Source organism: Rattus norvegicus, chromosome 9, assembly GCF_021556685.1.
Source record: "Rattus norvegicus strain SHRSP/BbbUtx chromosome 9, alternate assembly SHRSP_T2T, whole genome shotgun sequence".
NCBI classification, from domain to species: domain Eukaryota; kingdom Metazoa; phylum Chordata; class Mammalia; order Rodentia; family Muridae; genus Rattus; species Rattus norvegicus.
Window position 1 is genome coordinate 42302458 of NC_141542.1, and position 14928 is coordinate 42317385.

Below are 14928 nucleotides of genomic sequence, written 5' to 3' on the forward strand. Positions count from 1 at the left end.
TAACTGGGGTGAGTGTGTCATTCTGATCCTGTTCATTTCTTGGAATGGAAAAGGCAAAGGCTGTTGAGTACCACATCTACGAAGTTAGGAATACAGGGCATCCGAGTAGTAAGTTTGATCAGGCCTTCCGTTGTTCTTCTCCACAGCTCTGTACTCCGTCATCCTGTTCTGTGTGTTCTTCTGGATCCCCTTTGTCTACTTCTACTATGAGGAGAAGGACGACGACGACACCAGCAAGTGCACCGTGAGTTGCCTTAAGATGGGCTCCTCCCAGCCCACAGGACTCCGTCCTCCGTTCTCATCCTCGGTCTTCCACGAGTGCCATGACGCTTCTTCACTTTATTCCCGCCCTTCTGTAGACCCCGAGGACGTAGCCGGCTTAGGAAAAACGACTTAACCTCTCTGGGCCTCAGCTCCCTGTCTCTGAGATAGAAGTTAGAGCACCTGCCTTGCACTTGTTGTGAGAATTGGGTGATTAGCATATGTAAAATGTTTAGCAGGGTGCTGCCTGGCATGAGAAATGTACATATATTTAAAACATGCACACAAGCTTGGTGGGCTGGTGCATACCTGTAATCCCAGCACGTGGGAGACAGAGGGAGGGTAATTGCCAATTAAATGCCAGTCAGGCTACACAGCAACTTTTATGTGTATTTACTTATGCTTACATATGTAGCAAAATGTGAACATATAAGTATTACTATAGTTGTTATGTGTTTACATTTTATGGACATAAACATGTAAGTATATACATGAGAACATTTCTTATTCTTAGCCAGGCATAGTCACAATCACCTTTAATCCCAGTACTCGAAGACAGAAGCAGACAGATCTGAGTTCAAGGCCAACCTGATGTACAGAGTGATTTCAGGACAGCCAAGGCTATTCCAAGAAACCCTGTCTTGAAAAATATAAACAAAAAGAGTATTACTTACTCTTACGACGGCTTTTTGTGTTTGGGTTAGGGGTACCATAGGTGCTTGTTTTGGGGAATATTTTTCTATTTTGACCGTTCCACCCACTGGCTACTTATGTATTCAGTGCGGTGCTTTTCAAGGGTTCTGACCATTCCAGATACTTGGAAAGGCACTTAGGATGTGGAATACTGATTATACTTTTCGTTAAATTTTAAGGCTTTTCTCTCCAACAGTTGAAACTCTGTACTCTTGACTTGAAATGTATATTTGATATAAAAGAATATTATTATGCTGTCATAATACCTCTTTATGTAAAGGCTTGCTAAGAGATACATTTTCTCCCCGGTCTCTAGCAAGTTAAAACGGCGCTCAAGTACACACTGGGATTTGTTGTGATCTGCGCGCTGCTGCTCCTTGTTGGGTGAGTCTTGACATTTCATTGTGCCAATGGAAACAAGAGTTATTTGAGTAATGGTAACAGAGGGTTCATTCAGAAAACTCTAGACAAGGAAAACAAAACAAAAAGGGGGAAAAAAACCAAACAAGTGGCTTTTTATGCCACCACGGTGTGGAGCCACAGTGAGCGCTGGTCTCCTTCTAGCCACTTACAGTTCTCACTCCTGCGTGGACCCTCCGTGTTGTTACTGCTTTTACACGAGTACATTAGTATTTTGTATATGGTCTTTTGTCCAGTTCTTGGTGATGTCCCGATTCTAACGCTTGCTGTAATGTTCTGGGAGTCTTCCCCGGACTGGGAGTATGGAGTTCTCTGCTGAGGGGGGCAGGGCCTTCTTAGAGGACAGCAGTTCATGTGAGTGAGCTCAGGGCCTCCTCCATGGACGTGTGTGCATGATGTCCGTATGTTAAAAGCCCGATCTGTGTCTGTAGAACTCTGTGTATTTTAATGGAAGTGAAGCTTTGTTCATTGGTTCCTAAGTCTGACATCTGTCCTTGTTTATTGGAGACTCTTGTCTTTGTTAAAATAAATTTGATCCTTTTAAATTTTTTATAGCAGGAAAGGTGATAAAATGATCCTTATTTTCAATGTCAAGCTTCCTAAGTTTTTTAAATTAAGATTATTTTAATATTATAATACAATCATGTCATTTCCCCATTCCCTTTCATCCCTCCAAGCCCCTCTGTCTACCTTCCCTTGAAGACATACATTAGGTAGTCATTTGCTTTTTAATTATTATAATGAATTTGGTAGCTTTTAAACAAATTTTCAAAGTGAATTCTATGTGTAAGGTTCTTTTGCCTTCGTGTATATCTGTGTTACCTGTGTGCCTTATGCCTGCAGAGGCCATGAGCCTGGGTCCCCGGGAGTGTACTTTAACCACCAGCCGTTTTCCCAGCCCATAACTTGGCGTTTTACATCTTAGTAAATAATTTCCGATACTTTAAACATTCATTAGATGTAATTCGTGATGGGAATGGAGGCTGAGGATCACGGGCTGTATGGTTCTTGTTCTAGTTATGTTCCTGTTTCTTTTGCCTGTCTTCCCGGGCCATAAAATGCTCCAAGTTTACGGTTTTGTTATTTGTTTTAGCTGTAGAATATGCTTTTACAAGCCTCCTTTTCTAATAAAGAAGGCCAGAGAGGTATTTATGCTAATTTTCCCTTGATGACATTTAAGTCATATCTGTTAGCCTACTACTTACAACAGGGTCAGCAAGAGTAAGGAGCAGAGAGGAAGCAAATACTTAGGGTTGTAGTGCATTTTGCTTGTTGCTAGCAGGTGTTCCCTTGTAGCTAGCTCTGAAGTAATCATAGACATCCAAAGCTAAAGTAACAGTAAAACTATTGGATTTTCATAAATACGGGCACTCGGCATGCAGCGGATCCCAATGTAGAGTAGACGGAGAACTATTAATAAATGCAGCTATCTGTGCACAGGCCAGTGTAAGAGAATAAGGGGTTAAAGACTAGCGTGTTTCAGTTATCTGGGCAGGGCTCTTCTCATTACCATATGCAAATATTTTAATCAGGCAGATTTACTGAATTGCTTGAGTACCCTAGTTTCTTTTAAAAGATTTTCTTGCTGATAAATCTGTAGGTAATTTGTATAGACAGGGTGTGATCTAGGTTTGGTATTTGTGGGGCTCAGCGGTCTTTGGAGCACTTGTGTGTCAGGGCTAGATCTTGGGGTCAGCCAAGAAAATTGCTGGGGTTGCCTTAACAAAGGACACAGGCCAGAAAGCTCAAATGGTAGACATTCAGTTTTCACAGCTGTAGAAGCAAAAGGCCTGTGATCAGGATGTCGGCAAGTTTGGCCTGTGGTGAGAGTGCTGCCTGGTTGGCAGAGAGCCGCCTCTTGCTGTGTCCTTCTCTGTGCAGCGTGGAGGGAACTGTTTGCTGTTTCCTTTCAAACATACCAGTGTCATGGCAGAAGGGCCCTACGCAGCTGAAGAGTGGTGTAAAAAGTATGTGACTTTAAACCTGTCTTTTCCCTAAACCAACAAGCCGTCAATCTACAAAGCACAGTGTGATGTTTCAAGTGATCACATGAGACCCTTGGCACATGATATTAGACAGGTATGTAGACTCCAAGTTTTATCCTGATTAGCAATAGGGAGGCAGGGATGTGTGATCATGACTCAAGGGAAGTTAATATATACGATCCTGCTTTCAAAGTTACAGCACAATAAAGGTTGTGTGGATGGGGTTCTCGGATGTTGGGTTTGGGAGGTGATGTACTAAAGGCAGCAAGATCAGCTGGGTAAACCTCTCATAATTCAGGTGAGAGGCTAGGGTCAGAAAAGTTTCTCAGAGAGCAGGAGGGGACAGCTGAGCCAGGGGGAAGAGAGAGGATGTGGTGTGGTGAGGTAGGAGGGGAGAATCTTGCTTGGTTGAGAGGATGCTGAATTCATCCTTTCAATTTCCTGTCTCCTGAAAGTCATTAATTAGTCTCTTTGCCTCTTCCCAAAGATACACTGAATTAAGCTGACTCGGTGATTCAGGCGGACTTCAGAGTGTTTTCACTAAGCAACTTTTCAGCTTTCTTATTTTCAGTGAGGAGAGGGAGGATTCTAATCTTACTGTGTTCCCGTTCTGTTTGCTACTGTGGCTGAAGAAACGGGGGTTCTCTCTAGTCACTGTCTTTGAGTAAAACAAATTAAGGATATATTGATGTGATTTTAAACTACAATTCTTGTTTGCCATAAATCACCATTTACAAGTGCCTGATAATCTTATTAACTTATTTTAACCTCTCCAAGAGTGATTTATCAATCATTATTTGATTTCAGTTGCCTTTTTAAAACAAGTTTTATTATGTTTTGAGAATTTTACCCAATAGATTTTGATTAAATTTTTCCCACACTCTTCCCTTTCTCAGCTCTATCCTCACACCCCCCAACTCCCTATTTCCCTCATTAAAAGATGTAAAAAGCTATGGATTCCAATCTGTGCCTTTCATATGCTTCTGCATATGGTCTCATCTACTTGAGCATGGTCAGCCTACCAGGAGCCTCCACTTTAAAGAAGACTGACTGTCCCTCTGTCCAAGGCCACAGCTGTCCGTTAGGTCTCAGATGAGTGCGCTTGTGAGCTCCAGCCTAACCGTGCCTGGATTTTGGCTGACCTCTTCTCATGAGGGCCTCGGCAGCCATCCCACCTTCAGTGAGGTCATGAGTACAGTGGTGCCCTCGTTTCCAGGAGGCAGTGCTTGGCCGTGATCTGCTTCTCCAGTCTTCTCTCTACCTTAGCCCCATGTAAAGAGCTCAGCTCGCACTGGTGCACGTCGACCATTACCCCTTGCATTGCGTTCAGTATTTGTGTACTGTTGCTTAGGACAGCGTATAGTTACAGAATTATTTTTCATTCTGCCTATTGATGTTTCTCTTTACGTCAAATCATTCTAATTCTGTTTATTAATGATTAAATCCCTATGGTGATGTGGTTGGGGAGATGCTTTTGAGTCTCTGCTGTGGTTTCTGCCTGAGCTAATGAGTGTGAAGTCTCTGATGGATTTCATCAAAATAATTAATTCTCTGAAATCAGGTCAATTTATCTCTTTTTTTTTAAAGTTTAGTTAAACAATTTGGGTCATCTGACATTTCCTCTTGTGTTACTCTGTTACTTCTGAATTGTTGGACAGCCAGCCTGAGAAGTTGATCATCAGGCATTCCTCCAAGTCCACTCTGCCAAAGCACAGAACCTTCGATTACCTAAAAGTAAAATTTTTACTTTATGAATACTACTTTTAAGTATACATTTAAATATATTTAAATCATATTTTAGATGATTTTTTATAAAAGAATTTTTTCTAGATTCACGTTCTAAACTAAAAAATTTTAAATATACTTTTGTAGGCTGTCAAGAAAAACTATGCTTAAATGAAACTAGGTTATTATATAAATAATCCTTGCTTATTTTTCTGTTAATTAAATCTCAGTGGTTAAATTGATGGTTAATACTATTGATATATAATATACAGAAGTTATTTTAAAACTCTATTCTGCTGCTGCCTGATTCTCTGCTGGACAGTGAACGGATGTATTAGATTTATGCTCATGCTTTTGGGGACTCACTTTTTAAAGTGATGAGTTCATCTCCAAGACTAGGAGGACTCAAGGCGATGCGAGTGCTTAGAATTGCCTTCCCCAAGCCACCGGTTGAACTCGGGGTCTTGGCGTGCAAGACAAACCTGCAGAAACACTACCACAGGCCTTCGTCTACAGCTCACTGATTAGGAATTAAATAACCCGACATATGCATTCCATTCTTCTTTTTATAGGCACTGGAGTAAAAGATTTAAAGCTAAAGTTTCAAAATAATAGCTTTCTTTAGAAAATATTTTCAACATAGATACCATACTATATCGACATATATTCATTTATATGTATTTAATTCAATATATATTCATAATTTGTTCTGTAAAATATTGATACATTCTATTGCTTTCCTTAAATTCAATGAGTTTAGGAAGGAGGTGTGACTATTATGTTTTACCCTTTAGAATGCTTTTCCCATATGTTATCTTGAGGACACCCTGCTTTTTAATCTCAATGTCTTGATGCCTTTGTTTATTATTCTGGCCTGGAAAATAAACCATCTGCATCTGCATTCTTTTCCGTTATTTCTTAGTGTAAGCTCTTGTGGCTGTGTTTAGTGTGCTCCTCTGTCCTGTAGGTGCAGGATCTTGAAAGACAAAGGAGGAAGCAGAGGTCGTCTCTGGCCTCACTGCTGACTGTGATGCATGTTGTTTCTGTTTTACATGTAAATGTATGGAAATGATAGTATGCATTTTTCTGCTAAGTTAACATAGAATTTGTCTAATATCATGGTTCAAAACAAATGTAAGTCTGTTGGTGAGAAATTCCTCGTACCCCTGTGTCTGGTTCAGATTTAGGATTTGGAAGAAGAATTGATCTTTCTTTTAAAAACCTATTGTCAGTTGTGTTTCGAACCTTTTTTTAAATTTATTTAACTTATTTTCACGGCCTTCAGACAGAGTCATTTTCTCCTTTGTAGTGCCTTTGTGCCGCTGAATCTGCCCAACAACAACAATTCTACGGAGTGGGAAAAGGTGAAGCTCCTGTTTGAAGATCTCGGAACTGGTCGTAAGTATTCAAATCATTTTTTCTAGGACTTCCTAGTTTGTGTTCTTTGGAAATTGATGAAGATTAGCCAGTTTTTACTTTTCTAAGAAATCTACCATTCTGTACTTCAGTGAGGAGGTCTACGTTTACCTTCCAGCTATTACGTAGGCAGCTTTCCACCTCCACAAAAGGAACCTGCTATAAAGCAGCTTTAATGTACAAAGCATTTTAATGGGCTTGTTATTTTAATGCGCTCTTTAATTTCTTATGATAATGTAGAATAACAAATGTTAAAGAAGTGTTCTGGGCATAGATTTTTATTTTAAATTTTTAATAGGAGAGTGCTCTATCATGCTACTAAAGATGAAGTCATATTTTATTGAGAAAGTAAATTACATGTTTCATAGGAATTTACTAATGTTTTACTGAAGATTTATGGTAATATGTCAGCATTGCTTTTCTTGAAATTCTAACAAATTCTCAATCATGATTAAGTTAATAAAAATTTCTATAAAAATTTTTAGTTACACACATACACACACACACACACACACACACACACACACACACACACACACACACACGGCGGGGAGGGTGTAGGTAGGTGCCCATGAGAATACTACAAGTACTTGTGGCGAACAGAGGCCTTGGAGCTGCTGTTATAGTTGTTTGTGAGTTCTCCAACATGGTTGCTAGGAGCTAAACTCCGTCCTCTGCAAGAGTTGTAAGTGCTATTAGCTGCCGTTGTATGGGTTCTGGGACTTGCATCTGGGTCTTTTGTAAGAGCACTTTTTGCTCTTAATTGATAAGCCCTCCTCCAGTCCTAGCCCAAGTGTTCCTGAATTCTAGTCTCAGTTCCCTCATCTACTTCCTAGATGTGTAAGGTATCTAGTATATATATCTGCTCCAAAATGTTACTAAATGTGTCCTAAAACAGTCATAGTGTGTAATTCATCTTACATAAATGACTGTACATATTTGACTACAGTCAAGGTGTAGAACATGTCCATCACTATAAAAATCCATTTAGTGTACTATTATGATTTTCATATGTACCTGACTTCTTTCACTGAACAATGCTTTAAAATAATTTGTGTAAATAGGTTTTTTTCTTGTAGCAAAGTAATTGACTCTATAAATACGGTACAACTTCTCTGTCAATAGGATCTGTTTGTGTGCATGCGCAGATCATAGACGTTTATGGAGGAATAAAACCAGCATCTTCAACCAGCTTAGTCATCCTTTAGTCAATTAGGAGTGGTTGTCTTTTAAAATTAGTATTTGTGCGTGCGTGTGTGTGTGTGTGTGTGTGTGTGTGTGTGTGTGTGTGTGTGTGTTATGTAGTGATGCCACATGTGTGCCAGTGCCATGCATGTGTAGGTACCTGTGGTAGCCAGGGGAGAAGATCACATAGCTCCCTTGGAGCTGGAGTTTCAGGCACATGTGGGCCACTTGATGTGAGTGGCGGGAACCTAACTCAGTCCTTGGGCAGAGCAGCAAGGATGCTCTTAGCCACCGCACTCTCTTCTAACCCTGAAGTGTAGTTGTACAAAACAAATGCTGAAGGAGTGGCCCTGTCTGGCTCATGAATTTGTTAATATGTTCTTTCTATGTGTTAAATAAAACCTGAGATACATTCAAAGATGCATCACTTAGTAACCTCCATGAACATATGACTGTTTAAACATCACCAACATAAAAGATTTGTAACCTCCTCACAAATGGCTGGGGCAGGTGGAGGATCCCCAAGTTTGTTAGCTTCTGGGTCTAGATGAATTTGTGAACTTCCCAGATCATTGAAAGACCCTATCTCAAAGGGAAAAAAATAGGAAGGAAGGAAAGACAGAAGGAAAGGAAGGAAGGAAGGAAAGGAAAGGAAGGAAGGAAGGAAGGAAGGAAGGAAGGAAGGAAGGAAGGCAGAAAAAAGTAGAGAGCAACAGGAAGCCACACAGTGTTGACCTCTCACCCCCCCCTTCATACACACGCTCACATGTGTACATATATGCCACTAATTAAACTGATTTTTCTTTCTAATTTTAAAAGGGGAAGGGAAGGAAATCTTAGCTGATCCAAAGGATTATGTGAAGATCACTTTATAAAGAGCTCTTTAAAATCTGCCCTCTTGAGTAGAATCAGCACTTGACGGAGACAGTGATATATATTTGTTTCATCCCTTCCTGTGCCTAAAGGAGACTGACTTCTGTATTCTACGTGCTCTAATGAAAAGAAACAGCAGACTCGGAGAAGCTCACACTGACAATGTCTTTCATTCTCACAGAAGGTCTGGCCGCGCTGTCCTTCTCCATCAGCTCTCTGACCTTGATTGGGATGCTGGCGGCCATAACATACACAGTAAGTGCCATGGGAGTGTCAGAGCTGGAGTTAGAGCGTCACCCTGGGCAGCAACCTTGTACCTCAGGCATCTGCGCGCTGTCCTTCCCTCCTCAACCTCTTATTCTTGTTTCCATTACTTGATGACTTGGTCATCTTGCCTGTTTGCAGAATTAAGACTGGGAGATGAATCTGTGAATTGCAGATAATTATATCCTGTACAGATGTGGAGTTAGTACTGTGTACACGCCAGAGCCCTGCACTGTTTGTTACTAGTTCATCGATTTGTTCTGTCTGCTGTGTACTTGTGCAGTCAGACACGGGTGCTCCTCTGTAGTATGTAGACTACAGACTGTATAGTATATGGTGTATGGTGCATAGACTGCTATGCTGTATTTTCTAACTTTCTGACTTTGTTCATTTTCCTGGGACTGGCAAGGATTAATGACTGCTATATATACAGACTGCTTTGTGGTTTGGTGAAATTAAAACCACAATCAGTTCTCTTTCTTAACGCCCCCCACCCCCAGCTGTATAAATATCTGGAAGCCTTTGAGATTCTTGATTCCTGTAGAGATGAAAAATACTGTTCTTTTGGAAACATTTCTGCATGGCTTTCTTTAGGCACAGAAGAAATGGGCTGCTATGATAACAGAATCAAGTTATGTTCCATGCTCATTCATATGTTACTGCATACAGAATGAAAAGACCTGGGGTTGGTGAGAGAACCAACTACCACTAGTTGGTATACGTGTCCAACCCACCAAACATACACACACACACACACACACACACACACACACACACACACACACACACACACACATTTTAATATCTTGAAGTGTTTATTTAGGTATTAGTGTTGTTATTCATCTTTAGTTGTCTGCCTTTTAATGTATGATTACATAAGAAGTTTGCCATGTGCTATAAGTTGAGGGAGGGCTATCTGTCTGTCTCACAGAATATGTTTACAACATATTAATTATTGTCCTTGAAAAAGAAGTCAATCCGAGGCTCCAGTCGCTGTTGTCTGACTGGACAGCGTGCTGATTTTGAGTCTGTTTCTTAGCCTGTGTCCTCTAGGTGAACAAAAGGTTTCACAGGTGCCTCTGGGGTTCGTCGGGTCTTGTGTATAGAAGTGCTGTGGTAATTACAGGGAGCTGAAGTAAGCAGTAGACTAAAGGTGAGTCAGGAGAAACAAATAGACAGGACAGAAAACCAACTTGCAGTGCCACATGCGAGAACAATGCAAGGCTGAGGACTCACCCTGATTGGAGTCTTAAGATGCCAGACTTCTCTGAGTCAGACAGAAGCCTTGGCTAATCACAGCAGCAGCACTCCATAATCTTGATGTTGTCCTGTCCTGTTCAGGTTTCTTGTTTAGTTTCCATGTGCAATTGTGAGTAGAATCCCGGAAGCACTCACACAGTGAGGTGTGCTACAGAAAAGGAATTCTGACTCAAGGAAGCTGAATCATTTACATGGACAACAAACATAGCTGCCTTTTGTCCCCAGGAAGATGCCGTCTGTATCCGCCTAGGCTATTTGCTGTCCTTAAGAAGGTACTACTGGGAGTGAGGTAGGCGAGGGGTCAGGTACGAACCTGGCTTCCAGTTTGTAAGGAAGGAGAAAATCGAATGAAGTCACCAAGACCATTTGAAAGACACTTCCTCAATGAACAGTGTTACTGTGAAGAGAATATTGTAATTAATTAATTACTCTTATTTCATCTTGTGCTTTGCTTGCATGAATATGCACTTGTGTGCCGGTGCCTGCAGAGGCCAGAAGAGGGAGCCAGATACCCTGAAAGTGGAGTTGTAGATGACTGTGAGCTGTTGTGTGGGTGCTGGGAATCGGACATGGGTCCTCTGCAAGAGCAGCCAGTGTTCTCTCCTGCTGAGCCGTCTCTCCAGCCCATGGAGAAGTACTTTTAACTAGTGTTTTATGTTGTTCAACCTTGAACTTTTTCATTTAATCATTTAAACCAAATGATCATGTTGAGTTGAGATATTCTTAAAGCAGTTTTTCTCAGACGCAGACGCCTTAAAGATACCGATAAAATAATGAGAGGAGCTTACACCAAGATCGGGAGCCAAAGGTCACACAAAGGCGCTGCTGAATAGAAGAAAAGGACGCCTAAGTCCCAAGTCCAAGGGAGAAAGCTAAGTGGTATGGGTTTAAACTACTAGGAGTGACGGCTTTTCTTTAAGCTGAACATACAATAAAGGGGGAAGGCTTACTGTGGAGCTCAGATTCAAGACTCTCCTAACCTACTTTACCATCTCAGTGTCTCTATGAAATTTCTTCAGAAATCCGCTGTGATGGTTTAACTAAACAATGTAGTAAGTCTTAGAATCTGCTGACTACTTGTGAAATAGTCGTTGTTAAATATTTAGTTTTATATAAACCAAACTGCAGTTTCTGCTGCTTTCTTCTCTCTGTGAAAGTAAAAACGTGCACAAGGCAATTATATCATGAGGAGTGAGGAAATGAATTATTCAAAGATGTGCAAGGCAGACATGTATTCATAATTGATGGGTAGTTGGAATCGGGAGGAGGTGGAAAGAGAATAAATATCATTTAAATAGCACTGAAAATATGCTCAAAGCGCGGTGTGATAATATTTCATAGCTAACCCAGGGTTTGTCTCCTTTTATTACTGATATTGACATGGGGAAGGAGGGGAGCATATGCAGCTGAACTAGGTGCCTGAGTGATGTGTCTGTATACCCTCATTCTGTCTGTCTGTCTGTCTGTCTGTCTGTCTGTCTATCTATCTATCTATCTATCTATCTATCTATCTATCTATCTATCTATCTATCAGGTCTGGTTATTTCTGTCATGTGCTTCCCTGAGGGAAATGAGCCAGTTATTTCTTAACTTTATTAAAGTCTAATCAGAAAGCTACACAGGTCCTTTGAAAATTAATCAAAAAGCAACCGTGTGTAGATGGCTACCGTTAGTGCCGATAGGTAATTGATATCACTAATTATTATATTGTTTACAATTGAGCTATAAAGTTTTTCCAACCTCATTATAGAAAGGGTCGAGAATTGTGACGTATAGTATGAAGGAAGGCATGAAGTGTACTCATAAATGTAGAAGTAAAAGTTATAAAGTGGAAAATTAAGATGTAGAGGACTTTGACCCAACTATAAATGGAAATTATGTCTTGTCCTAGAATTTATAGCTAATTTTTATATTAAAATTACAGCCATTTCTGTACCAATCAAGTGTGTTTCTTATATATAATATATATTATTTAGTTTAGAAACTAGTTGATCATTTAAATTTCACTAGCCTTTTGACATTGTACTGTCTTAAGTATTAGCTATGGAATCTCACAGTTAGTTTTAGGAGAATGACAGACTATTTGAATCTGCCTATTATTTTAAGTCTAAGTTGAAGGGAATCTGTTGCCTTTCAGAGTTTACAAATGAAACCTCTGGGGATACATAGCTATGTAAATATTGTAAATTTTCTTGGTGCCACCAAGTGGGGGAAATGTTGAATGAAGATCTTTCCATATAAAATACAGCCAGTGGTATGCTTAGTGACACACTCATCGGGGAAACGACAAAATGTCCTATAAGGGTCTCATAAATTATAAGTATTTATTCCCCTGCTCTGTGTACATTTGCTATAGATTAGTTTTTAGTGCCCTTAGTTATTATATATTAGTTATTATATGTGTAGCAATAAATGTAATACAATGCTTTCTTTTATGCCATTGAGAATGAATAATGTACCATGTCTGGAACCTGCTTTGAAGCTGCTGACAACACCATTGTGTGAATTTTCATTGCTTTGTTGCTCTTTGTCTTCCCACTTGAAAGGCAATACTTAAGGAGAAAAGTGTACACCTCCATACACCTAGGTAGAAATTGTGGAACAGCTTCTAAGTGAGGCTCTCCCTTATAGGAACACAGAAGCCTCTACTGTTGCTCTGCAAACAGCTGCCCAGTTTTGTTTATCGTCCTGGTGAATGTTTGCTTTACTCTCTGTGCTTCTCTGTTCTCCTCTGTGGTGCACGCTGATTGTTTGTCTCTGTTCCGTGCCCTAAGTCTATCTTAGATATGCGCGTGGCAGGTACGATCAGTATTTTATACCTGCAATGCGTGTAACTCCATGAAGGTGACTGCTCCGAAGCTGGGCCTGCGTTTGTGATTTTGCAGTGGTGCTGCTGCGTCCTGACCTCTTCTCTGTCGTCAGCGTCAGGACGGTCAGACTTCCCTGATGTCAAATGTGAGAAAATGTCTGTGTCCTTATGAGGAAGGCTGGAGTGCTTGTGCAGGGAATCGATTCACTGGTTGTAACAGCTCTTGTGTCCGTGAATTAGAGGTTTACAAACGCACGGGGAATGTTTGTTCAATCTCCAGTGACTGTTGTTAAGCCTTAGCGAAAACCAAAGATTTTTGAGTTGGAAACATCATTCTAAGTAAGGGAGTAACACAGAAAAGTTTCCATTGTAAACTCGTCAGTGAAGTAAGATGGAAAAACGTTTGAACTTTATACATAATGTTTTGAAACATTTTGGTTGGAGATTTGTTCTTGGAAGCAAAACAAAACAGCAACAAAAATTGGAGGCAATTAGGGCTAACCTAGAAGCGTTTAAAACTTACTCGTTAGAGTTGCCGGTTTCCTAGAAATCCACTGGAGGGCAGTAGTAAGCAATAAAAGCCGTTTTATACATTTTTCCCCTCCCTGAAGTATCAAGTTAAATTCAAAAGATTATTTAGAAACCTTAATACTTTAAAATGTTTGTTTCAAGCTTATTAAAACCTAAACATTATAGTTAATTTTCTTGATAACCATTGAAACGTAAACGTGCAATTTAGAAGCCAACCGAAGTCGGCTAAGCAAGCCAGTGGTTATTGTCCTGTACTCACCATCCTCAGGGAGATTTCCAAGACGTGGAGTATCCTGTGTCCTCCTAAAACAGGTTCTTACCACAGGACTATTTTTGTTTTCTAACAGACTTTACATGAAGCTACTGAGTAGTTAGTTCATTTGAGCTCTTCTAACAAGTACCTCAGTGTATGTAAGAAAATAACTCCAGTGTAAATGAAGAGCTCTCTTATCCTAAAGGTTTTTAATCAAGTACTCTCTTCTCAGGCAAATCATCAGCTTAGGAAATGTCCATAGAATAAGGACAGAAAGAAAAGAATTGGGCCCTGATCTGAACACATCAAACGGTCTCCGCTCTTGTGACTCCACATAGCCTAGAAGCCTGATTAGCCAAGGCTGGCAGGCCAATAATGTTAACAACACAGTGTTATTTATTATAAGCAAGGCACATTTGCAAATCCAGAGAAGCTTCTCAGACACGGTGTGATTAAGCGGAGACGTGAAGTGCGTTGAAATTTTCTAATGAGGCAGGCAGTCGGTGGCGTTCTGGGGAGGGCACGGCATGTATTAAAGAGTGAACCACCACAGCTTGAAGTGGCTCACTAGAGAGTTTTAAAAAGTGGTGAGCAGTTGGCGGGGAGGTGAGGTTAACAAGATGATGGGCATGCAAGATGACTATAGGAACATTCAGTCAGCCTGGCCCACAGTAAACAGTTAGTCAAACTGTGTTTGAACTCAGTCTTAAGTGAGGTTCTCAGAAGACATGTGTGTACAAACATATATATTTTTATTTGCACACACACACACACACACACACACACACACACACACGGATGGATGAGTGGAACCACTCTGGCTACAGCAGGTGTGGGTACTATGCACCATTTCTCTCCCTATCTCTTGCATTAATCCTAGAAGTGCTTTCCCTGCCTCCTGTCCTGTGAGAGGATTCTGAATGATATCCTCATGACTCGTGGAGAATCCGAAAGCTTATTAATTAGAAGATAGTAGTCTGGTGTGGGCATTGGACAAGATTTTCAGTGCTTTGAATGCTTTGAAGCATCCTTGAAGATGGATTTGGACTAAGTCAGACAGCAGAACAGTCAGGAAAATGAGCATACCCTGGGCTTGGACAGCGGACTGAGTCCAAAATATGTCACAGATACTAAAGCAGTAGATTCCCAGGGGAGCAGTACTGGAGTTAACATGTTAAAGAATTCACAGCTTTCCTGTGCAGAATAGGGAAGCCAATCTCATGCCCCTTCCTAGCACTGCTAGGGGAGATTGA

The 14928-nt window shown here is 40.6% G+C and overlaps 1 protein-coding gene across 1 annotated transcript in view; it reads left to right on the top strand.

The window, feature by feature from the left end:
• The window catches only part of Lmbrd1 (LMBR1 domain containing 1), a 76311-nt gene that overhangs the window by 27803 nt on the left and 33580 nt on the right, over positions 1 to 14928 (top strand). The window contains 4 exon segments of the mRNA NM_139189.2: positions 147 to 244; positions 1271 to 1338; positions 6394 to 6482; positions 8740 to 8813. Of these exon segments, the coding sequence (NP_631928.2) occupies positions 147 to 244; positions 1271 to 1338; positions 6394 to 6482; positions 8740 to 8813 (329 nt within the window).